Source organism: Mus caroli, unplaced genomic scaffold, assembly GCF_978045245.1.
Source record: "Mus caroli unplaced genomic scaffold, Mus_caroli_1 scaffold_6, whole genome shotgun sequence".
NCBI classification, from domain to species: Eukaryota; Metazoa; Chordata; class Mammalia; order Rodentia; family Muridae; genus Mus; species Mus caroli.
In genome coordinates, this window is record NW_028227261.1 from 81892670 (window position 1) to 81918365 (window position 25696).

At 42.7% G+C, this 25696-nt stretch overlaps 2 protein-coding genes across 2 annotated transcripts; both read right to left on the reverse strand.

Annotated features, from left to right (window-relative positions):
* Positions 1-2857: 2857 nt before the first annotated feature.
* LOC147004273 (uncharacterized) lies at positions 2858-9978 on the reverse strand. The gene is made up of 7 exons (XM_085839528.1): positions 9896-9978; positions 9071-9119; positions 5872-5962; positions 5095-5403; positions 4739-4816; positions 3457-3762; positions 2858-3153 (listed from the first exon to the last, which is right to left on the reverse strand). Exons 1-7 carry the CDS (start codon positions 9976-9978, stop codon positions 2858-2860), a joined length of 1212 nt encoding a protein of 403 aa, XP_085695654.1.
* A 7642-nt stretch (positions 9979-17620) lies between these two features.
* LOC147004274 (uncharacterized) lies at positions 17621-24740 on the reverse strand. Its single transcript, XM_085839529.1, has 7 exons — positions 24658-24740; positions 23834-23882; positions 20635-20725; positions 19858-20166; positions 19502-19579; positions 18220-18525; positions 17621-17916 (listed from the first exon to the last, which is right to left on the reverse strand). Exons 1-7 carry the CDS (start codon positions 24738-24740, stop codon positions 17621-17623), a joined length of 1212 nt encoding a protein of 403 aa, XP_085695655.1.
* Between the last annotated feature and the right edge of the window lie 956 nt (positions 24741-25696).

A 25696-nucleotide genomic window follows, 5' to 3' on the forward strand; every position in this document is an offset into this window, starting at 1 on the left:
AATCCAACAGGCATTCATGAGAAAAGTCTTGGAAAGATCAGGAATTCAAGGCCTATACCTAAACAGGATAAAAGCAATCTACAGCAAACCAGTAGCCAACATCAAAGTAAACAGTGAGAAGCTGGAAGCAATCCCACTAAAATCAGGGACTAGACAAGGCTGTCCACTCTCTCCCTACCTATTCAACATTGTATTTAAAGTCCTAGCCAGAGCAATTAGACAACAAAAGGAGATCAAGGGGATACAAATTGGAAAGGAAGAAGTCAAAATATCACTTTCTGCAGATGATATGATAGTATATATAAGTGACCCTAAAAATTCCACCAGAGAACTCCTAAGCCTGATAAACAGCTTCAATGAAGTAGCTGGATATAAAATTAACTCAAACAAGTCAATGGCCTTTCTGTACACAAAGGATAAACAGGCTGAGAAAGAAATTAGGGAAACAACACACTTCTCAATAGTCACAAATACTATAAAATACCTTGGCATGACTCAAGGAAGTGAAAGATCTGTATGATAAGAATTTCAAGTCTCTGAAGAAAGAAATTAAAGAAGATCTCAGAGGATGGAAAGATCTCCCATGCTCATGGATTGGCAGGATCAATTTAGTAAAAATGGCTATCTTGCCAAAAGCAATCTACAGATTCAATGCAATCCCCATCAAAATTCCAACTCAAATCTTCGACCAATTAGAAAGGGCAATCGGCAGATTCACCTGGAACAACAAAAAAAAAAAAAAAAAAAAAAAAAAAAAAAAACTAGGATAGCAAAAACTCTTCTCAAGGATAAAAGCACCTCTGTTGGAATCAACATGCCTGACCTAAAGCTGTACTACAGAGCAATTGAGATAAAACCTGCAAGGTACTGGTATAGCGACAGACAAGTACACCAATGGAATAGAATTGAAGACCCACAGATGAACCCAAACAGCTATGGTCACTTGTTCTATGACAAGGGAGCAAAAACCATTCAGTGGAAAAAGGCAGCATTTTCAACAAATGGTACTGGCACAATTGGCGGTTATCATGTAGAAGAATGCGAACTGATCCATTCCTATCTCCTTGGACTAAAGTCAACTCTAAGTGGAATCAGGGACTCGACATAAAACCAGAGACACTGAAACTTATAGAAGAGAAAGTAGGGAAAAGCCTCGAAGATATGGGTACAGGGGAAGAATTCCTGAATAGAACTGCAATGCCTCCTGCTGTAAGATCAAGAATCGATAAATGGGACCTCATAAAGTTGCAAAGTTTCTGCAAGGCAAAAGACACTGTCAATACGACAAAAAGACCACTAACACATTGGGCAAGGATCTTTACCTATACGAAATCAGATAGGGGACTAATATCCAATATATATAAAGAACTCAAGAAGGTTGACTCCAGAAAATCAAATAACCTCATTAAAAAATGGGGCTCAGAGCTGAACAAAGAATTCTCACTTGAGGAATAACGAATGGCAGAGAAGCACCTGAAAACATGTTCAACAACATCCTTAATCATCAGGGAAATGCAAATCAAAACAACCCTGAGATTCCACCTCACACCAGTCAGAATGGCTAAGATCAAAAATTCAGGTGACAGCAGATGCTGGCAAGGATGTGGAGAAAGAGGAACACTCCTCCAGTGTTGGTGGGACTGCAAGCTTGTACAACTACACTGGAAATCACTCTGGCAGTTCCTCAGAAAATTGGACATAATAATACTGGAGGATCCCGCGATACCTCTCCTGGGCATCTATCCAGAAGATGTACCAACCGGTAAGAAGGACACATGCTCCACTATGTTCATTGCAGCCTCATATATAATAGCCAGAAGCTGGAAAGAACCCAGATGCCCCTCAACAGAGGAATGGATACAGAAAATGTGGTACGTTTACACAATGGAGTACTGCTCAGCTATTAAAAAGAATGAATTTTTGAAATTCCTAGGCAAATGGATGGACCTGGAGGGCATCATCCTGAGTGAGGTAACCCAATCACAAAGGAACTCACACAATATGTACTCACTGACAAGTGGATATGAGTCCAGAATCTTAGGATACCCATGATATAAGATATAATTTGCTAAATGCATGAAACTCAAGAAGATCGAAGACCAAAGTGTGGACACTTTACCCCTTCTTAGAATTGGAAAGAAACCCCCCTTGGAAGAAGTTACAGAGACAAAGTTTGGAGCTGAGACCAAAGGATGGACCATCTAGAGACTGCCATATCCGGGACTCCATCCCATAATCAGCTTCCAAACGCTGACACCATTGCAGACACTATCAAGAATTTGCTGAAAGGACCCAGACAGAACTGTCTCTTGTGAGAATATGCCGGGTCTAGCAAACACAGAAGTGGAGGCTCACAGTCAGCTATTGGAAGGATCACAGGGCCCCCAATGGAGGAGCTAGAGAAAGTACCCAAGGAGCCAAAGAGATCTGCAATCCTATAGGTGGAACAGCAATATGAAATAACCAGTACCCCCCCCCCCTTGGAGCTTTTGCCTCTAGCTGCATATGAATCAGAAAATGGCCTAGTGGGCCATCATTGTAAAGAGAGGCCCATTACTCATGCAAACTTTATATACCTCAGTATGGGAGAACAAGAGGTCCAAGAAGAGGGAGTGGGTGGTTGGGTGAGTGAGTGGGGGAGCGTGTGGGGGACTTTTGGGATAGCATTGGAAATGTAAATGAAATAAATACCCCCCCCAATAAAAAATTGAAAAAAAAAATAAAGAAAAGAGTTATGTTAAAATAATTTATTTGATTTCACATTTCCTTTACATTAAGATAGAGAAATTGAGGATCCATACAGTGCTGGAAGATTCTTAGTGGTTTTTACAGGAAAAGGAAAAGTCCCAACATGTCTTCACTGAGGACTTGAGCTCTCATCACAAGGTGACCACGGCAGCTGAAAGTTGTTGCCTCCAGGGAGAGAGGCAGGAAGTCCATGTTGAACTGGCAATGGATAGGTGGCATTCCAGGCGTCCCATCTGGGAACCAGTGAGTCCTGACTGCACATCATCAGTGATAGGTTCCCAGGAAGCTGTCCCGAAGATGCAGACATGCCATAATCCCAAGGCTGGTATACTGGAGATGGCATCACCATTGGAGTTTGAGGGCTTGAGGAAGGCCTGGGATGACCAGACCGGTTATACAGAGCACCTGAGAGGAAAAGAAAGAGAGAGAGAGAAAGCATAAACATGGCACCCTCATTCTCTCTGAGTCACTCTAAGTAATTGCCTGGCCTCTGGGTCAGAGTCAACTATGAACAAGTCCAAATTCCATTGCCATGAGGTGACACGGGAAGTTAGACATTGGGGGCCAGAATTTGTGCTGTATGCAACAACACAGCCCTGTGGGAATGGGGCTTCACTCCATAGTCTGCTCAGCTCTGTCCTCATGAAGGACAGGCCATCTGATGCCACGACTTTCAGAACCCCAAGTGTCTATGTAGAAGAGACTCACCTGGAACACGGCCTCTCTGACATTGGGGGTCGAAGATCCTTTCCAGATAATCTCTATAAGGAGAATACAAGGGTACAGCCCTGGATCTCTCTCTACTGAGAGTCGAGTGCAGATCCTTCATGGTCCACATCAGGCCCAAACAGCTTTGGATGTCCTTGAACAGGCCTCGATGATAGAGACGCTGGCAAACAAGACTGCTCTTCTGCTTGATCTTCTGGCCTGGGTGGCCAATTTCCCATTCAACCACTTGCCACTCCTGCAGGAAGATCTTGATTTCAGGGTCGGTCCATGGGCTACAGGAAGGGCCTGCAGAGACAGAGGGGCAAGATGAGTATATTGGAGGTCACACACTCATACCTGTCACCTTTCCTCAGGGATTCTCCCTGCACATTGAACTGACAAAAATGGTTACTTTCTGTTATCAAGACCTTGGGAACACTTGCAGGAGAGCCCAGAATCCAGAGTCTACCAGGCTCTTAATACCAAGAGATACACTCACTGGGAATTCATCAGTGTCTTCAGCTTTGGAAAATGAATAGGAGTTCAGATTTAGGTTTTAGCCAAGGGCAGGTTTCAGGCAATATAATCCAACCTTGGAAGACCACACTGTCTCAACTTAAAAATGTCAGAGACACCGAGTGAAACCAAGGTCAGTTCATTGAAGTTTCTTTTATGTATTGGGGTTTCCTTCCATGGTGCTGGCCATCCTACAGCTCACTAACACTAAGCCCAACCTATCTAGGACATCCCACTGATGTGCTTGCCTCTGGCTCCCCCTCCCAAGTACTGGAATTAAAGGCATGGGATGCCAATGTCACACATTTCCTAAATATCTTCACTTCTTGGAAACTTAAGCTGAAAAGCAGACACCAACACAGAACTTTAATGGTTTGTTTCCTTCTTACTATGATATAATCAACTTGACGACAAAGAACAGCCATGACAAGACCACCTCCTGTCAACTCCTGACTATGAAGCCACCTTTGGTCATGCCTCCTTTCCAAAGGAAACCATAACCGGTATACAATCACAGATGGGTGATAAAGCCATCCAAGGAGAAATGGCAAATGCATTGTATATTTAACAGTGTCATAGTCATACCTAACGTGATAGAATATCCCCCACACAAGTCCAAATGCAAGGGAATATATCAAAGGATATATGGGAGTTCCAATCCTTCCAACAGGAAATCAGAATTTCATCACCCTTGTACACCATCAGTGATGAGTTCCCCTTAAGCTTTCCAATAGTGGGAGGGATGCGATAATGCCAACGTGCATACCTGGAGAGATGGCACCACCAATGCAGAGGGAAGGTGCATAGGAAGCTGGGGGATTCCCGTGCCCATCAAACCAAGGACCTGAGTGAGGGGAGAGGAAAGAGAAGGCGTTTAAAATGGCACCCTCACTCTCTTTCAGGCGCTAGAAGCGATTGTCTGGACTCTGGGTCAGAGTCAAGTATGAACAAGAAGAAATTCCATTGCCTTGGTGTGACAGAGGAAGTTTGACACACGGAGCAGGCCACTATGGGAAATAAAGGCCTATGGGAAAAGGACTTGCAGCAGTTGTGTGCTCTGCTCTATGCCCAGCTGATGCTTTTCTCTGGAACCTCAAAATCCCCTCTACACAAGAGACTCACCTGGCACATAGCCTCCCTGGGATCTGGGGTGGCCCAAGATCTCGTACAGGATCCAATCATAAGGCGAATACAAGCGGTAAGCCCGGGGCCTCTCGTTACAAAGACGTGTGTGCAGGTCCTTCATCTTCACCATTACATCAAGGCAGCTATTCTTGCTCTTCCTCAGACCCCGATTAGAGAGGCGTCTGCTAAGGAACTTGGCCTTCTCATGCATCTTATTGCCTGGGTCTCCGAGTTCATATTCAACCATTGCCCACTCTTCCAGCAAGATCCAGATTTCATCCTCAATCCACGGGCTATCCCACGGACCTGCGAGGCAAAGAGGGATGCGATGAGGATATCAAAGGTAACACACATGACCATGTCAACTTTGCTTAGGGACTTTCCCTGCACACTGATTGGCCAACAATGGCTTCCCTCATTTATCAAGTGGTTAGGAACACAGTCTTACCAGCCCTGTTACAGCACCTACCCTGCTCTTCACAGTAAGAAGTACACTCATTGGGAAAGCATAGGTGTCTGCAGATTTAGGGATGGTTTGGTCCCAGAATACAATGGGATCCACAGCATTAGTGCTACCAGGGAATGTTGGATCTGTAGAGACTCATAACCACATCCACGACAGGGAGACACTCAGAGCCTTCTGGGACAAGGGCATACATCAGGGACCACTGAATGCTGGCCTATCCTTGCTACAGATGTCCAAGTCCGGGCTCTTTCATCTACTCGAAGTCACAGAGCAAGAGAATAGGAGAGCAGGGATTTCACTCTGAATACCTGAGGAACTTTGGCCTTCCTGCCTCAGCCTCCTCCTTCTCCTATTGGCTTCTTTGTCATTTCTCACACTTTGGACTCGGTTATCTTCTCTCTGTGCAGAAAGGAAACAATTACATATTAAAGCAGGTTGCAAGCTACAGGAATCCCTGTTCCCCAGCTGTGAATGGACTCAGGTAGCAGCCTCCAGTTGCATAAGCTAAAACAATGCACCCTTACTTCCTCATTCACAGATGCTGGTCCATTCTCTTCTAATGGGAAAGTTGGCCTGTGAGGTTAATCCAAAGAGGAGCGACAGTGAACAGGGCAGGAGCCCTTGATCAAGTGGAGGAAAGAAACGGAAGCACCTCTCCTTTGAGAAGACCACAGCCACTCACTCTCTTCAGTTCACATTCTTACCATTTTCTGCAGGGGAAAAAATTCCCTTTCAAAATCTAGTCAACTCCAGCTGTGCTACAGACACAGTAAGCTATCAAGAGAAACTGTGTGAAACTACACTTTTCCATCCTAAGTCACACAACATGGGTGTCTGACAGGTGGCCATACTGGCATTCACTGCTAAGAGGAATGGAGATTCTCAGAAATTGAACATCATTCTTGGCTACATAGTTGGTTGTGGGCTAAAACCTAGAAACCCAAGGACAAAATAAATGTAGTTGGTGTACCTCTTCAATTTACAGACATGGGTTCAAATTCAAGGTAGCTAACCATATTTTGTATGTGCCGAGGCACAAATATGCCAGTTACCCTACAGAAAATAGGAGTGAATTTAATTGCCCCCAAATCACCTGCATTTTGTCTCTTGAGCTTCCTTTCCCGAACACAGTGAGGAAACTAGGGTCCAATGTGTCCCGGTGTTCACAAGAGTCTGCGGTGCAAGGAGCTCTGCTTACTTCCCTGGAAGACTACAAGTCGGAGACTCCTGTGCAAATGTGGTTCTTTATAAAGCTCTACGGTTTAATTGAATCTGACCCACCCAACCTGTATGTTTAGGGTGGCTCAATTGTTGACCTGGTGCCTTTAATCCTATATCCCATGCTAAGGAAAGAAACAGGCTCATGAGCAGGATCTCCTAGGCTACATAAGCAAGACCCCACAGTCTCCACTGAAAATGACCAAAGAAACTAGGCCAATTAATTTAAGTTCATTTGCTGAGACAGAGTTTATTCACCTAGTTCTGGGCATTCTTCAACTCACTAAAGTTAAGACCAAAATCTGGTGTCTGATACACCGATCGATCCACTGCCTATAGCTCTCTCTCTCACATGCTGGGATCTAAAGTAAGGCCCAGACATTAACACATTTACTAAATACCTTCTTAGGTGTCCTGGCTTTCTCCTCTGGATGAAGGCATAGGATTCTCAGGTGCTGCACCCCCATGTCTGCCTAGATGCTGCCATGATTCCTCTCTTCATGATATGGGGCTGAACTTCAGAACCCCAATGCCATTCCCAGTTAAATGTTTTCATTCCTAAGAGTTGTTGGACATGGAGTCTCTTCAGAGCAATGGGAACTCAAAATCAGGCAGAAGTTGGTACCAGCACTGAGATACTGATGTCATAGACCTGTACACGTTTTGATTTAAAGGAAAGTGGATTTGGGGACTTTAGATCAGAAAAGCCATGGAATGTCTTAAGTGGAGCTGGGTGGGTTATTCCAGCAGGGACATGGATGTCACTGATGCTGACGGTGAACTGAACTGTGGGTGTAGGCCTCAAGAGGTTTGTTTCAGAGGAGAAGAATGTTAGTATGTGGCCTAGAGACTGGTTTTTCTGATATTTGGTTGGAAAATATGGCTGCTTTTTGCCCTTGTCTGAAGAATCTGTTTGAGGCTAAGGTGAAAAGACTGAGAACATTTGAAATTGCAAAGGGTGTCTATAAAATGTCTTTAAAAGAATAGACTTTGTTCTTTGATTTACAGTGATCAGGAGCTTAAGGATAAACATAACAATCATAAGACTAAAACAACAACAAAAAAATCTATGGTTCAAAGGCAAGCAGATCTTTGAGTTCATGATGATCTTGGCTCATTCCAAGCCCTAGGTGAAAAAAAGGTTAAGTACAGGCGTGGTGGTGCACACCTTTAATCCCAAGACTCAGGAGACAGAGGCCTGTGTATCTCTGAATTTAAGGTCGTCTACAGATTAAGTTCCAGGAGAGCCAAGCATAGGCAATGAATGAAATCACTGAACACAGAAAGTTGGTAAAGATGGAATAGAACATGGGGTGCCATGTTCCAGTACACCAAGCAGTAGAACCCTGCAGCTTTGGCCCAGTACAAATTAGGCATCAAGTATGTTGCAACCTATTATTAAAATGGGTTCAACCTCGACTCTAACCTGCCATCCCACAAATGAACTTGAAGAGAAATGTCATTAGAGTATGGGGGAAGTGGACTTGTTCATCAATACTTTTTAGGAGGCGAGCTCAATCTTTGGCAGCAGTTCAGTCCCATAGCAAACCGCAAATAGGATACAGTTGTTGCAGACCAGTCCTCCAGGCAGGCAGATATCACATTCAAACCAGCAGCTTCAGTCCCTTCTCTACTCAGACACACAAGGCACAAACCAGAAGCTACAATCTGATCAGGAAGAAACTGACAGATATGACAACTGGCCTGAGGAGAGCCCACAAAGCAGAAATCTGATGCAGGAATCTAGGTAGGATTTCTTGGATGAGGGTTTCTCAATCGGGGCTAGCTTTTCCACCTGTAATCACTCAATGTCCCTAGGTAGGGCAAACCAATACTTGTGTATACTTAGGGAAGAATAGTGACTCAGAGAAAACCAAACCGCTGCTCAGTGCTCATTCCCCGTAATGTTTGTAGAGACATTTTATACGCCAACATCACAGGTCCTTTCACTTGTTTGCTACATCAAACATCCTTTCACCTGTGTCTGCTTCAGCAAAACATCCTTTACCCGTGTCTTCCTCAGGGAGAAATCCTTTCACCTCTGTGCCTCAAGAAAACATCCTTTCAAATAATTAACTTTGCAAAGAAACTAGGAGTTTCCTTCAATGTGACTCTAGCTTTCCAATCAGGAATAGAGGAGGTTAGTGGGACAATTGATGCTGGTTAAATAGAGCATAGAAATTAGAGTTTATTATAATAAAGAGACCACCATCACTGAGGTGAAATCTTCTGAGAAGTGTTATCTGAGAGCACTAAGAAGCTGTGTTCCAGAGATTGCCAAGAATGTACCTCATGCTGTATCTGTATGTGGTAATCGGTGAGATTCACCCAGGTGGTACTGATTTTTAAGATATGAAGGGGTTGTGGAGAGCAGCTGAGCCTTGGCTCTCAGAGATACCAGGGAAGGCCCTTTGTTGTTGTTGTTGTTGCTGCTGTTTTCTTAATGTTTTGTAGTTTGTTTATTTTTAATGGTTTTTTTTTTCCTTTTCCTTTCATATAAAAGTCATCAATATATTTTCACCCCAAAGGCTGGCCCACTCCAAATCTCTACTTGATCTCTGAGTAAGTGGACTCCCTGGGTATTACCTCTACCTGATCCATAAAGTCTATGCAGGTTTAAGATCATCCTCTCCCACTGAGTCTAGACAAGGCAGCCCTATGCTACTTATGTGCCTAAGGCCTCAGATCATTGCATGTATGCTCGTTGTTTGGTAGGTCAGACTCTAGGTGTTCCCAGGGATCCAGGTTATATGTGACTGTGGGGTTGCCCTTGCCTTCAGCACCTCGGTAAGCCTGTGTGTGAAGATGCAGCCCTAGTTGCAGTTGATAAATTAGGACTGAAGGAGTCAGGCAAAGAATTAGTGACTAGGTACATTGAAGGGAGCCTTTGAGAGGCTATTGGTGAAGCCTACATGTAGTAGAAGTCCCCAGCCCTTTGGAGTTGCCAATACCATGGGATGACCAACAAGAATAGCAGTAACAAAGTGTCATCCACCAAAGCCTAGAGTACTATAGAGGGCAGAGATGAAGAAGTGACCCAAGTCCTATGGAGGAGCCTAGATGATCATGTGTGGATCCCAGACATTAGAACAAGAACCTGCAACTTAAGGTTACCTTTTAGACTTGAGGATATTAGAGAGACCAGAGGCATAGATAAGCAGCACAGCAAAGCTCTTAACAAAGCTGGTAACAGACATGGAGATACAGAGTTTGGAGTTTGCACAGATGAATTTTTATCTTGCTTTGGTTCAGCATTTCTGCACTGTAACTTTTTCAAGTAGGAATATATATCCTGTGATGTTGGAGGTATATGATCGGCTTTGTGATTTTGATTTTATACAGCACTACACTTAAGTCATTGACTGAACATTAAACCACATGATCACATTATGGCCTTTCGAATTTTTTTTTTTTGAGAGTGTTGTATAGTATGGGGACTTTGTCATTAGACTGCATATTTTAGCATTATGCTATAGCTAGGTATAGCCCATAGACTCTTGTGTTTGAACAAGGGGCCAGGGAGAGGAATGTGGTGGTTTGAGTATGCTTGGCTCACAGACTGGCTTTAGGTGACCCCTTTAGGAGCTTCATCAACTCAAAACACATCTCCCCCCAAACCCAGAAAACCCCTGCTCTAACCTCAGTTAGTGCATGCACTTCCTAGGGAGGATGATACCATGCAGACAATGTAGAACTTTCTTCTTTTCTGGCCTTCTTGTAGACCTATAACATATATATATATATATATATATATATATATATATATATATATGTCTCAGAAGAGAGCCCTAGGTTATGATTCATTTAAAAATTAAACAATTTATGGACCTTAATTAGACGTAGAGTGATGTAATTGTACAACGTGGAATGTCAAGTGCAATATAAATGGATACTAGACACATAGATACAAAGATACATAGATACATAGATACACAGATACACAGATACATACATACATTGACACATAGATACCTAGATACCTAGATACATAGATACATACATATGGGGAGATATAGAGACAGATAAAGATCAAGATAGATAGATGTTGACATATATATATATATATATATATATATATATATATATATATATGTGTGTGTGTGTGTGTGTGTGTGTGTGTGTGTGTGTGTGTTTGTATGTACATGTGAAACACCAGGCCATTATTAGACCTAACAGAACCATCTTTTCTACCTCTATATGAGATAGAAAATGAGTTTGGTGGCAATGTCCCTTGACAGACATTCATTTTAATATCTGAAACCTAAATATTTAGATAAGTTTTCATATTCTCTAAATTGACATTGCATCTACCACCCACGTACAACTCAATTTTGAACCCATTATCGCTTTATTCTCAAAAAATCGAGTCTGTGGATCACTGACCAGAACTCCTCCATCAAGAGCGGCAGATAATGAAAGAGCTGCTCAGCTGTTGTCTGTGAAGTAGAGAGAGTTGCAGACTCAGGGTCAGGAATCTTATGAAAATGGAGGGTAGACAACAGGGATCAGGTACCCACAAAATGAACCTCACCATGAAGTACCACATCCCCTACCCCTATACTTATGTCCCCTACTAAAGTGACAAGAATGAAACATGAAAAGAGTCATGTAGGCCTCAGCATCGGCGGGAGCCATCTTGCTTCCGGGACTCCACAGCAAGTAGTCTGCACAGGTGAGAGTGTGCACTAGAGAAGCTAACAGCTTCTGTGACAGCACAAAGCAACACAGCTTCTGGGAAAGGTCCAGTTTTTGGCCTTCATCTTCGGCCAGGAGGGAAGTCCTAAGGCCAGATATCTGTGCACCTTTCTTATAAGAGGAGATCTTGTCTGCTGAGAGTGCTCTGACCATTGAAACTCAGAGGAGAGAGCTAGTCTCTCAGGTCTGCTGATTTAGGCTAACAGAATCACCAGAGGAACAATCTCTAACCAGAGACAACTATAACAACTAACTGCAGAGATTACCAGATTGTGAAAGGTAAACGTAGGAATCTTACTAAGAGAAACCAAGACTACTCTCCATCATCAGAACCCAGCACTCCCACATCGCCCAGTCCAGGGCACCCCATCACACCCAAAATGCTAGACCCGGATTTAAAAGCATATCTCATGATGATGGTAGAGGACATCAAGAAGGACTTTAATAACTCACTTAAAGAAATACAGAAGAACACTGCTAAACAGGTAGAAGACCTTAAAGAGGAAGCACAAAAATCCCTTAAAGAATTGCAGGAAAACACAACCAAAGAGGTGATGGAATTGAATAAAACCATGAAAGACCTAAAAAGGGAAGTAGACACAATAAAGAAAAGTCAAAGTGAGGCAACGCTGGAGCTGGAGATAGAAACCCTGGGAAAGAAATCTGGAACCATAGATTCGAGCATCAGCAACAGAATACAAGAGATGGAAGACAGAATCTCAGGTGCAGAAGATTCCATAGAGAACATCGGCACAACAATCAAAGAAAGTGGAAAATGCAAAACGATCCTAACTCAAAACATCCAGGAAATCCAGGACACAATGAGAAGACCAAACCTATGGATAATAGGAGTAGATGAGAATGAAGATTTTCAACTCAAAAGACAAGCAAATATCTTCAACAAAATTATAGAAGAAAACTTCCCAAATCTAAAGAAAGAGATGCCCATGAACATACAAGAAGTCTACAGAACTCCAAATAGACTGGACTAGAAAAGAAATTCCTCCAGACACATAATAATCAGAACCAAAAAGGCACTAAATAAAGATAGAATATTAAAAGCAGTAAGGGAAAAAGGTCAAGTAACATATAAAGGCAAGCCTATCAGAATTACACCAGATATTTCACCAGAGACTATGAAAGTCAGAAGAGCCTGGACAGATGTTATACAGACACTAAGAGTACACAAATGCCAGCCCAGCCTACTATACCCAGCCAAACTCTCAATTACCATATATGGAGAAACCAAAGTATTCCACGACAAAACCAAATTCACACATTATCTTTCCCCGAATCCAGCCCTTCAAAGGATAATAACAGAAAAAAAAAAAAACAAAAAAAAAAACAACCAAACAATACAAAGATGGAAACCATGTCCTAGAAAAAGCAAGAAGGTAATCCCTCAACAAACCTAAAAGATGACAGCCACAAGAACAGAATGCCAACTTTAACAACAAAAATAATTGGAAGCAACAATTTCTTTCCCTTAATATCTCTTAAGATCAATGGACTCAACTCCCCAATAAAAAGACATAGACTAACAGACTGGCTACACAAACAAGACCCAACATTTTGCTGCTTTTGTGGAAACTCATTTCAGAGAAAAGGATAGACACTACCTCAGAATGAAAGGCTGGAAAACAATTTTTCCAAGCAAATGGTCTGAAGAAAAAAGCTGGAGTAGCCATTCTAATATCTAGTAAAATCGACTTCCAACCAAGAGTCATCAAAAACAAAACAAAACAAGGAGGGCCTCTTCATACTCATCAAATGTAAAATCCTCCAAGAGGAACTCTCAATTCTGAATATCCATGCTCCAAATACAAGGGCAGCCACATTCATTAAAGAAACTTTAGTAAAGCTCAAAGCACACATTGCACCTCACACAATAAGGGTGGGAGACTTCAACACACCACTTTCACCAATGGACAGATAATGGAAACAGAAAGTAAACAGGGTCACAGTGAAACTAACAGAAGTTATGAAACAAATGGATCTAAAAGATATCTACAGAACATTTTATCCTAAAACAAAAGGATATACGTTCTTCTCAGCACCTCATGGTCCCTTCTCCAAAACTGACCACATAATTGGTCACAAAACAAGCCTTAGCATATACAAAAATATTGAAATTGTCCCATGCATCCTATCAGATCACCATGGACTAAGGCTGATCTTCAATAACAAAATAAATAATAGAAAGCCAACATTCCCTTGGAAAATGAACAACACTCTTCTCAATGATACCTTGGTCAAGGAAGGAATAAAGAAAGAAATTAAGGACTTTTTGGAGTTTAATGAAAATGAAGCCACAACATTCCCAAACTTATGGGACACAATGAAAGCATATCTAAGAGGGAAACTCATAGCTCTGAATGCCTCCAAAAAGAAACTAGAGAGAGCACACACTAGCAGCTTGACAACACGCCTAAAATCTCTAGAACAAAAGGAAGCAAATTCACCTAAGAGGAGTAGATGGCAGGAAATAATCAAACTCAGGGGCGAAATGAACCAAGTGGAAACAAGAAGAACTATTCAAAGAATCAACCAAACGAGGAACTGGTTCTTTGAGAAAATCAACAAGATAGATAAACCCTTAGCCAGACTCACTAGAGGGCACAGAGAAAGAATCCAAATGAACAAAATCAGAAATGAAAAGGGAGACATAACAACAGATCCTGAAGAAATCCAACACACCATCAGATCCTTCTAGAGAAGGCTATACTCAAGAAAACTGGAGAACCTGGGTGAAATGGACAAGATTCTAGACAGATACCAGGTACCAAAGTTAAATCAAGATCAGGTTAATGATCTAAACAGTCCTATATCCCCTAATGAAATAGAAGCAGTCATTAATAGTCTCCCAAACAAAAAAAGTCCAAGACCAGATGGGTTTAGTGCAGAGTTCTATCAGACCTTCAAAGAAGATCTAATCCCAGTTCTTCACAAACTATTCCTCAAAAAGAGAAGCAGAAGGTACTCTACCAAACTCATTCTATGAAGCCACAATTATTCTGATACCTCAAGCACAAAAAGACCCAACAAAGATAGAGAACTTCAGACCAATTTCCCTTATGAATATCTATGCAAAAATCCTCAATAAAGTCCTCGCTAACCGAATCCAAGAACATAACAAAAACAATCATCCAACCTGACCAAGTAGGTTTCATCCCAGGGATGCAGGGATGGTTCAATATACGGAAATCCAGCAATGTAATCCAGTATATAAACAAACTCAAAGACAAAAAAAAAAAAAAAAACCATGATCATCTCCTTAGATGAGGAGAAAGCATGCCACAAAATCCAACAGGCATTCATGAGAAAAGTCTTGGAAAGATCAGGAATTCAAGGCCTATACCTAAACAGGATAAAAGCAATCTACAGCAAACCAGTAGCCAACATCAAAGTAAACAGTGAGAAGCTGGAAGCAATCCCACTAAAATCAGGGACTAGACAAGGCTGTCCACTCTCTCCCTACCTATTCAACATTGTATTTAAAGTCCTAGCCAGAGCAATTAGACAACAAAAGGAGATCAAGGGGATACAAATTGGAAAGGAAGAAGTCAAAATATCACTTTCTGCAGATGATATGATAGTATATATAAGTGACCCTAAAAATTCCACCAGAGAACTCCTAAGCCTGATAAACAGCTTCAATGAAGTAGCTGGATATAAAATTAACTCAAACAAGTCAATGGCCTTTCTGTACACAAAGGATAAACAGGCTGAGAAAGAAATTAGGGAAACAACACACTTCTCAATAGTCACAAATACTATAAAATACCTTGGCATGACTCGAAGGAAGTGAAAGATCTGTATGATAAGAATTTCAAGTCTCTGAAGAAAGAAATTAAAGAAGATCTCAGAGGATGGAAAGATCTCCCATGCTCATGGATTGGCAGGATCAATTTAGTAAAAATGGCTATCTTGCCAAAAGCAATCTACAGATTCAATGCAATCCCCATCAAAATTCCAACTCAAATCTTCGACCAATTAGAAAGGGCAATCGGCAGATTCACCTGGAATAACAAAAAAAAAAAAAAAAAAAAAAAAAACTAGGATAGCAAAAACTCTTCTCAAGGATAAAAGCACCTCTGTTGGAATCAACATGCCTGACCTAAAGCTGTACTACAGAGCAATTGAGATAAAACCTGCATGGTACTGGTATAGCGACAGACAAGTACACCAATGGAATAGAATTGAAGACCCACAGATGAACCCAAACAGCTATGGTCACTTGTTCTATGACAAGGGAGCAAAAACCATTCAGTGGAAAAAGGCAGCATTTTCAACAAATGGTACTGGCACAATTGGCGGTTATCAAGTAGAAGAATGCGAACTGATCCATTCCTATCTCCTTGGACTAAAGTCAACTCTAAGTGGAATCAGGGACTCGACATAAAACCAGAGACACTGAAACTTATAGAAGAGAAAGTAGGGAAAAGCCTCGAAGATATGGGTACAGGGGAAGAATTCCTGAATAGAACTGCAATGCCTCCTGCTGTAAGATCAAGAATCGATAAATGGGACCTCATAAAGTTGCAAAGTTTCTGCAATGCAAAAGACACCGTCAATACGACAAAAAGACCACTAACACATTGGGCAAGGATCTTTACCTATACGAAATCAGATAGGGGACTAATATCCAATATATATAAAGAACTCAAGAAGGTGGACTCCAGAAAATCAAATAACCCCATTAAAAAATGGGGCTCAGAGCTGAACAAAGAATTCTCACTTGAGGAATAACGAATGGCAGAGAAGCACCTGAAAAATGTTCAACATCCTTAATCATCAGGGAAATGCAAATCAAAACAACCCTGAGATTCCACCTCACACCAGTCAGAATGGCTAAGATCAAAAATTCAGGTGACAGCAGATGCTGGCAAGGATGTGGAGAAAGAGGAACACTCCTCCAGTGTTGGTGGGACTGCAAGCTTGTACAACTACACTGGAAATCACTCTGGCAGTTCCTCAGAAAATTGGACATAATAATACTGGAGGATCCCGCGATACCTCTCCTGGGCATCTATCCAGAAGATGTACCAACCGGTAAGAAGGACACATGCTCCACTATGTTCATTGCAGCCTCATATATAATAGCCAGAAGCTGGAAAGAACCCAGATGCCCCTCAACAGAGGAATGGATACAGAAAATGTGGTACGTTTACACAATGGAGTACTGCTCAGCTATTAAAAAGAATGAATTTTTGAAATTCCTAGGCAAATGGATGGACCTGGAGGGCATCATCCTGAGTGAGGTAACCCAATCACAAAGGAACTCACACAATATGTACTCACTGACAAGTGGATATGAGTCCAGAATCTTAGGATACCCATGATATAAGATATAATTTGCTAAATGCATGAAACTCAAGAAGATCGAAGACCAAAGTGTGGACACTTTACCCCTTCTTAGAATTGGAAAGAAACCCCCCTTGGAAGAAGTTACAGAGACAAAGTTTGGAGCTGAGACCAAAGGATGGACCATCTAGAGACTGCCATATCCGGGACTCCATCCCATAATCAGCTTCCAAACGCTGACACCATTGCAGACACTATCAAGAATTTGCTGAAAGGACCCAGACAGAACTGTCTCTTGTGAGAATATGCCGGGTCTAGCAAACACAGAAGTGGAGGCTCACAGTCAGCTATTGGAAGGATCACAGGGCCCCCAATGGAGGAGCTAGAGAAAGTACCCAAGGAGCCAAAGAGATCTGCAATCCTATAGGTGGAACAGCAATATGAAATAACCAGTACCCCCCCCCTTGGAGCTTTTGCCTCTAGCTGCATATGAATCAGAAAATGGCCTAGTGGGCCATCATTGTAAAGAGAGGCCCATTACTCATGCAAACTTTATATACCTCAGTATGGGAGAACAAGAGGTCCAAGAAGAGGGAGTGGGTGGTTGGGTGAGTGAGTGGGGGAGCGTGTGGGGGACTTTTGGGATAGCATTGGAAATGTAAATGAAATAAATACCCCCCCCAATAAAAAATTGAAAAAAAAATATAGAAAAGAGTTATGTTAAAATAATTTATTTGATTTCACATTTCCTTTACATTAAGATAGAGAAATTGAGGATCCATACAGTGCTGGAAGATTCTTAGTGGTTTTTACAGGAAAAGGAAAAGTCCCAACATGTCTTCACTGAGGACTTGAGCTCTCATCACGCGGTGACCACGGCAGCTGAAAGTTGTTGCCTCCAGGGAGAGAGGCAGGAAGTCCATGTTGAACTGGCAATGGATAGGTGGCATTCCAGGCGTCCCATCTGGGAACCAGTGAGTCCTGACTGCACATCATCAGTGATAGGTTCCCAGGAAGCTGTCCCGAAGATGCAGACATGCCATAATCCCAAGGCTGGTATACTGGAGATGGCATCACCATTGGAGTTTGAGGGCTTGAGGAAGGCCTGGGATGACCAGACCGGTTATACAGAGCACCTGAGAGGAAAAGAAAGAGAGAGAGAGAAAGCATAAACATGGCACCCTCATTCTCTCTGAGTCACTCTAAGTAATTGCCTGGCCTCTGTGTCAGAGTCAACTATGAACAAGTCCAAATTCCATTGCCATGAGGTGACACGGGAAGTTAGACATTGGGGGCCAGAATTTGTGCTGTATGCAACAACACAGCCCTGTGGGAATGGGGCTTCACTCCATAGTCTGCTCAGCTCTGTCCTTATGAAGGACAGGCCATCTGATGCCACGACTTTCAGAACCCCAAGTGTCTATGTAGAAGAGACTCACCTGGAACACGGCCTCTCTGACATTGGGGGTCGAAGATCCTGTCCAGATAATCTCTATAAGGAGAATACAAGGGTACAGCCCTGGATCTCTCTCTACTGAGAGTCGAGTGCAGATCCTTCATGGTCCACATCAGGCCCAAACAGCTTTGGATGTCCTTGAACAGGCCTCGATGATAGAGACGCTGGCAAACAAGACTGCTCTTCTGCTTGATCTTCTGGCCTGGGTGGCCAATTTCCCATTCAACCACTTGCCACTCCTGCAGGAAGATCTTGATTTCAGGGTCGGTCCATGGGCTACAGGAAGGGCCTGCAGAGACAGAGGGGCAAGATGAGTATATTGGAGGTCACACACTCATACCTGTCACCTTTCCTCAGGGATTCTCCCTGCACATTGAACTGACAAAAATGGTTACTTTCTGTTATCAAGACCTTGGGAACACTTGCAGGAGAGCCCAGAATCCAGAGTCTACCAGGCTCTTAATACCAAGAGATACACTCACTGGGAATTCATCAGTGTCTTCAGCTTTGGAAAATGAATAGGAGTTCAGATTTAGGTTTTAGCCAAGGGCAGGTTTCAGGCAATATAATCCAACCTTGGAAGACCACACTGTCTCAACTTAAAAATGTCAGAGACACCGAGTGAAACCAAGGTCAGTTCATTGAAGTTTCTTTTATGTATTGGGGTTTCCTTCCATGGTGCTGGCCATCCTACAGCTCACTAACACTAAGCCCAACCTATCTAGGACATCCCACTGATGTGCTTGCCTCTGGCTCCCCCTCCCAAGTACTGGAATTAAAGGCATGGGATGCCAATGTCACACATTTCCTAAATATCTTCACTTCTTGGAAACTTAAGCTGAAAAGCAGACACCAACACAGAACTTTAATGGTTTGTTTCCTTCTTACTATGATATAATCAACTTGACGACAAAGAACAGCCATGACAAGACCACCTCCTGTCAACTCCTGACTATGAAGCCACCTTCGGTCATGCCTCCTTTCCAAAGGAAACCATAACCGGTATACAATCACAGATGGGTGATAAAGCCATCCAAGGAGAAATGGCAAATGCATTGTATATTTAACAGTGTCATAGTCATACCTAACGTGATAGAATATCCCCCACACAAGTCCAAATGCAAGGGAATATATCAAAGGATATATGGGAGTTCCAATCCTTCCAACAGGAAATCAGAATTTCATCACCCTTGTACACCATCAGTGATGAGTTCCCCTTAAGCTTTCCAATAGTGGGAGGGATGCGATAATGCCAACGTGCATACCTGGAGAGATGGCACCACCAATGCAGAGGGAAGGTGCATAGGAAGCTGGGGGATTCCCGTGCCCATCAAACCAAGGACCTGAGTGAGGGGAGAGGAAAGAGAAGGCCTTTAAAATGGCACCCTCACTCTCTTTCAGGCGCTAGAAGCGATTGTCTGGACTCTGGGTCAGAGTCAAGTATGAACAAGAAGAAATTCCATTGCCTTGGAGTGACAGAGGAAGTTTGACACACGGAGCAGGCCACTATGGGAAATAAAGGCCTATGGGAAAAGGACTTGCAGCAGTTGTGTGCTCTGCTCTATGCCCAGCTGATGCTTTTCTCTGGGACCTCAAAATCCCCTCTACACAAGAGACTCACCTGGCACATAGCCTCCCTGGGATCTGGGGTGGCCCAAGATCTCGTACAGGATCCAATCATAAGGCGAATACAAGCGGTAAGCCCGGGGCCTCTCGTTACAAAGACGTGTGTGCAGGTCCTTCATCTTCACCATTACATCAAGGCAGCTATTCTTGCTCTTCCTCAGACCCCGATTAGAGAGGCGTCTGCTAAGGAACTTGGCCTTCTCATGCATCTTATTGCCTGGGTCTCCGAGTTCATATTCAACCATTGCCCACTCTTCCAGCAAGATCCAGATTTCATCCTCAATCCACGGGCTATCCCACGGACCTGCGAGGCAAAGAGGGATGCGATGAGGATATCAAAGGTAACACACATGACCATGTCAACTTTGCTTAGGGACTTTCCCTGCACACTGATTGGCCAACAATGGCTTCCCTCATTTATCAAGTGGTTAGGAACACAGTCTTACCAGCCCTGTTACAGCACCTACCCTGCTCTTCACAGTAAGAAGTACACTCATTGGGAAAGCATAGGTGTCTGCAGATTTAGGGATGGTTTGGTCCCAGAATACAATGGGATCCACAGCATTAGTGCTACCAGGGAATGTTGGATCTGTAGAGACTCATAACCACATCCACGACAGGGAGACACTCAGAGCCTTCTGGGACAAGGGCATACATCAGGGACCACTGAATGCTGGCCTATCCTTGCTACAGATGTCCAAGTCCGGGCTCTTTCATCTACTCGAAGTCACAGAGCAAGAGAATAGGAGAGCAGGGATTTCACTCTGAATACCTGAGGAACTTTGGCCTTCCTGCCTCAGCCTCCTCCTTCTCCTATTGGCTTCTTTGTCATTTCTCACACTTTGGACTCGGTTATCTTCTCTCTGTGCAGAAAGGAAACAATTACATATTAAAGCAGGTTGCAAGCTACAGGAATCCCTGTTCCCCAGCTGTGAATGGACTCAGGTAGCAGCCTCCAGTTGCATAAGCTAAAACAATGCACCCTTACTTCCTCATTCACAGATGCTGGTCCATTCTCTTCTAATGGGAAAGTTGGCCTGTGAGGTTAATCCAAAGAGGAGCGACAGTGAACAGGGCAGGAGCCCTTGATCAAGTGGAGGAAAGAAACGGAAGCACCTCTCCTTTGAGAAGACCACAGCCACTCACTCTCTTCAGTTCACATTCTTACCATTTTCTGCAGGGGAAAAAATTCCCTTTCAAAATCTAATCAACTCCAGCTGTGCTACAGACACAGTAAGCTATCAAGAGAAACTGTGTGAAACTACACTTTTCCATCCTAAGTCACACAACATGGGTGTCTGACAGGTGGCCATACTGGCATTCACTGCTAAGAGGAATGGAGATTCTCAGAAATTGAACATCATTCTTGGCTACATAGTTGGTTGTGGGCTAAAACCTAGAAACCCAAGGACAAAATAAATGTAGTTGGTGTACCTCTTCAATTTACAGACATGGGTTCAAATTCAAGGTAGCTAACCATATTTTGTATGTGCCGAGGCACAAATATGCCAGTTACCCTACAGAAAATAGGAGTGAATTTAATTGCCCCCAAATCACCTGCATTTTGTCTCTTGAGCTTCCTTTCCCGAACACAGTGAGGAAACTAGGGTCCAATGTGTCCCGGTGTTCACAAGAGTCTGCGGTGCAAGGAGCTCTGCTTACTTCCCTGGAAGACTACAAGTCGGAGACTCCTGTGCAAATGTGGTTCTTTATAAAGCTCTACGGTTTAATTGAATCTGACCCACCCAACCTGTATGTTTAGGGTGGCTCAATTGTTGACCTGGTGCCTTTAATCCTATATCCCATGCTAAGGAAAGAAACAGGCTCATGAGCAGGATCTCCTAGGCTACATAAGCAAGACCCCACAGTCTCCACTGAAAATGACCAAAGAAACTAGGCCAATTAATTTAAGTTCATTTGCTGAGACAGAGTTTATTCACCTAGTTCTGGGCATTCTTCAACTCACTAAAGTTAAGACCAAAATCTGGTGTCTGATACACCGATCGATCCACTGCCTATAGCTCTCTCTCTCACATGCTGGGATCTAAAGTAAGGCCCAGACATTAACACATTTACTAAATACCTTCTTAGGTGTCCTGGCTTTCTCCTCTGGATGAAGGCATAGGATTCTCAGGTGCTGCACCCCCATGTCTGCCTAGATGCTGCCATGATTCCTCTCTTCATGATATGGGGCTGAACTTCAGAACCCCAATGCCATTCCCAGTTAAATGTTTTCATTCCTAAGAGTTGTTGGACATGGAGTCTCTTCAGAGCAATGGGAACTCAAAATCAGGCAGAAGTTGGTACCAGCACTGAGATACTGATGTCATAGACCTGTACACGTTTTGATTTAAAGGAAAGTGGATTTGGGGACTTTAGATCAGAAAAGCCATGGAATGTCTTAAGTGGAGCTGGGTGGGTTATTCCAGCAGGGACATGGATGTCACTGATGCTGACGGTGAACTGAACTGTGGGTGTAGGCCTCAAGAGGTTTGTTTCAGAGGAGAAGAATGTTAGTATGTGGCCTAGAGACTGGTTTTTCTGATATTTGGTTGGAAAATATGGCTGCTTTTTGCCCTTGTCTGAAGAATCTGTTTGAGGCTAAGGTGAAAAGACTGAGAACATTTGAAATTGCAAAGGGTATCTATAAAATGTCTTTAAAAGAATAGACTTTGTTCTTTGATTTACAGTGATCAGGAGCTTAAGGATAAACATAACAATCATAAGACTAAAACAACAACAAAAAAATCTATGGTTCAAAGGCAAGCAGATCTTTGAGTTCATGATGATCTTGGCTCATTCCAAGCCCTAGGTGAAAAAAAGGTTAAGTACAGGCGTGGTGGTGCACACCTTTAATCCCAAGACTCAGGAGACAGAGGCCTGTGTATCTCTGAATTTAAGGTCGTCTACAGATTAAGTTCCAGGAGAGCCAAGCATAGGCAATGAATGAAATCACTGAACACAGAAAGTTGGTAAAGATGGAATAGAACATGGGGTGCCATGTTCCAGTACACCAAGCAGTAGAACCCTGCAGCTTTGGCCCAGTACAAATTAGGCATCAAGTATGTTGCAACCTATTATTAAAATGGGTTCAACCTCGACTCTAACCTGCCATCCCACAAATGAACTTGAAGAGAAATGTCATTAGAGTATGGGGGAAGTGGACTTGTTCATCAATACTTTTTAGGAGGCGAGCTCAATCTTTGGCAGCAGTTCAGTCCCATAGCAAACCGCAAATAGGATACAGTTGTTGCAGACCAGTCCTCCAGGCAGGCAGATATCACATTCAAACCAGCAGCTTCAGTCCCTTCTCTACTCAGACACACAAGGCACAAACCAGAAGCTACAATCTGATCAGGAAGAAACTGACAGATATGACAACTGGCCTGAGGAGAGCCCACAAAGCAGAAATCTGATGCAGGAATCTAGGTAGGATTTCTTGGATGAGGGTTTCTCAATCGGGGCTAGCTTTTCCACCTGTAATCACTCAATGTCCCTAGGTAGGGCAAACCAATACTTGTGTATACTTAGGGAAGAATAGTGACTCAGAGAAAACCAAACCGCTGCTCAGTGCTCATTCCCCGTAATGTTTGTAGAGACATTTTATACGCCAACATCACAGGTCCTTTCACTTGTTTGCTACATCAAACATCCTTTCACCTGTGTCTGCTTCAGCAAAACATCCTTTACCCGTGTCTTCCTCAGGGAGAAATCCTTTCACCTCTGTGCCTCAAGAAAACATCCTTTCAAATAATTAACTTTGCAAAGAAACTAGGAGTTTCCTTCAATGTGACTCTAGCTTTCCAATCAGGAATAGAGGAGGTTAGTGGGACAATTGATGCTGGTTAAATAGAGCATAGAAATTAGAGTTTATTATAATAAAGAGACCACCATCACTGAGGTGAAATCTTCTGAGAAGTGTTATCTGAGAGCACTAAGAAGCTGTGTTCCAGAGATTGCCAAGAATGTACCTCATGCTGTATCTGTATGTGGTAATCGGTGAGATTCACCCAGGTGGTACTGATTTTTAAGATATGAAGGGGTTGTGGAGAGCAGCTGAGCCTTGGCTCTCAGAGATACCAGGGAAGGCCCTTTGTTGTTGTTGTTGTTGCTGCTGTTTTCTTAATGTTTTGTAGTTTGTTTATTTTTAATGGTTTTTTTTTCCTTTTCCTTTCATATAAAAGTCATCAATATATTTTCACCCCAAAGGCTGGCCCACTCCAAATCTCTACTTGATCTCTGAGTAAGTGGACTCCCTGGGTATTACCTCTACCTGATCCATAAAGTCTATGCAGGTTTAAGATCATCCTCTCCCACTGAGTCTAGACAAGGCAGCCCTATGCTACTTATGTGCCTAAGGCCTCAGATCATTGCATGTATGCTCGTTGTTTGGTAGGTCAGACTCTAGGTGTTCCCAGGGATCCAGGTTATATGTGACTGTGGGGTTGCCCTTGCCTTCAGCACCTCGGTAAGCCTGTGTGTGAAGATGCAGCCCTAGTTGCAGTTGATAAATTAGGACTGAAGGAGTCAGGCAAAGAATTAGTGACTAGGTACATTGAAGGGAGCCTTTGAGAGGCTATTGGTGAAGCCTACATGTAGTAGAAGTCCCCAGCCCTTTGGAGTTGCCAATACCATGGGATGACCAACAAGAATAGCAGTAACAAAGTGTCATCCACCAAAGCCTAGAGTACTATAGAGGGCAGAGATGAAGAAGTGACCCAAGTCCTATGGAGGAGCCTAGATGATCATGTGTGGATCCCAGACATTAGAACAAGAACCTGCAACTTAAGGTTACCTTTTAGACTTGAGGATATTAGAGAGACCAGAGGCATAGATAAGCAGCACAGCAAAGCTCTTAACAAAGCTGGTAACAGACATGGAGATACAGAGTTTGGAGTTTGCACAGATGAATTTTTATCTTGCAATGGTTCAGCATTTCTGCACTGTAACTTTTTCAAGTAGGAATATATATCCTGTGATGTTGGAGGTATATGATCGGCTTTGTGATTTTGATTTTATACAGCACTACACTTAAGTCATTGACTGAACATTAAACCACATGATCACATTATGGCCTTTCGAATTTTTTTTTTTTTGAGAGTGTTGTATAGTATGGGGACTTTGTCATTAGACTGCATATTTTAGCATTATGCTATAGCTAGGTATAGCCCATAGACTCTTGTGTTTGAACAAGGGGCCAGGGAGAGGAATGTGGTGGTTTGAGTATGCTTGGCTCACAGACTGGCTTTAGGTGACCCCTTTAGGAGCTTCATCAACTCAAAACACATCTCCCCCCAAACCCAGAAAACCCCTGCTCTAACCTCAGTTAGTGCATGCACTTCCTAGGGAGGATGATACCATGCAGGCAATGTAGAACTTTCTTCTTTTCTGGCCTTCTTGTAGACCTATAACATATATATATATATATATATATATATATATATATATATATATGTCTCAGAAGAGAGCCCTAGGTTATGATTCATTTAAAAATTAAACAATTTATGGACCTTAATTAGACGTAGAGTGATGTAATTGTACAACGTGGAATGTCAAGTGCAATATAAATGGATACTAGACACATAGATACAAAGATACATAGATACATAGATACACAGATACACAGATACATACATACATTGACACATAGATACCTAGATACCTAGATACATAGATACATACATATGGGGAGATATAGAGACAGATAAAGATCAAGATAGATAGATGTTGACATATATATATATATATATATATATATATATATATATATATATATATGTGTGTGTGTGTGTGTGTGTGTGTGTGTTTGTATGTACATGTGAAACACCAGGCCA

Excerpts from the sequence above, each read along its gene's own strand:
- LOC147004273 (XM_085839528.1), bottom strand. The coding sequence starts at position 9,978 with ATGTCTGTTACCAGCTTTGTTAAGAGCTTTGCTGTGCTGCTTATCTAT. Across the intron at positions 9,120-9,895 it reads AATATCCTCAAGTCTAAAAG|TACCACCTGGGTGAATCTCA; the intron begins GTAACCTTAAGT and ends CTTAAAAATCAG. Across the intron at positions 3,154-3,456 it reads TCAGAGAGGCCGTGTTCCAG|GTGCTCTGTATAACCGGTCT; the intron begins GTGAGTCTCTTC and ends TTTTCCTCTCAG.
- LOC147004274 (XM_085839529.1), bottom strand. The coding sequence starts at position 24,740 with ATGTCTGTTACCAGCTTTGTTAAGAGCTTTGCTGTGCTGCTTATCTAT. Across the intron at positions 20,167-20,634 it reads GGAAGGCCAAAGTTCCTCAG|GTCCGTGGGATAGCCCGTGG; the intron begins GTATTCAGAGTG and ends TTTGCCTCGCAG. Across the intron at positions 19,580-19,857 it reads CCAGGGAGGCTATGTGCCAG|GTCCTTGGTTTGATGGGCAC; the intron begins GTGAGTCTCTTG and ends CCCCTCACTCAG.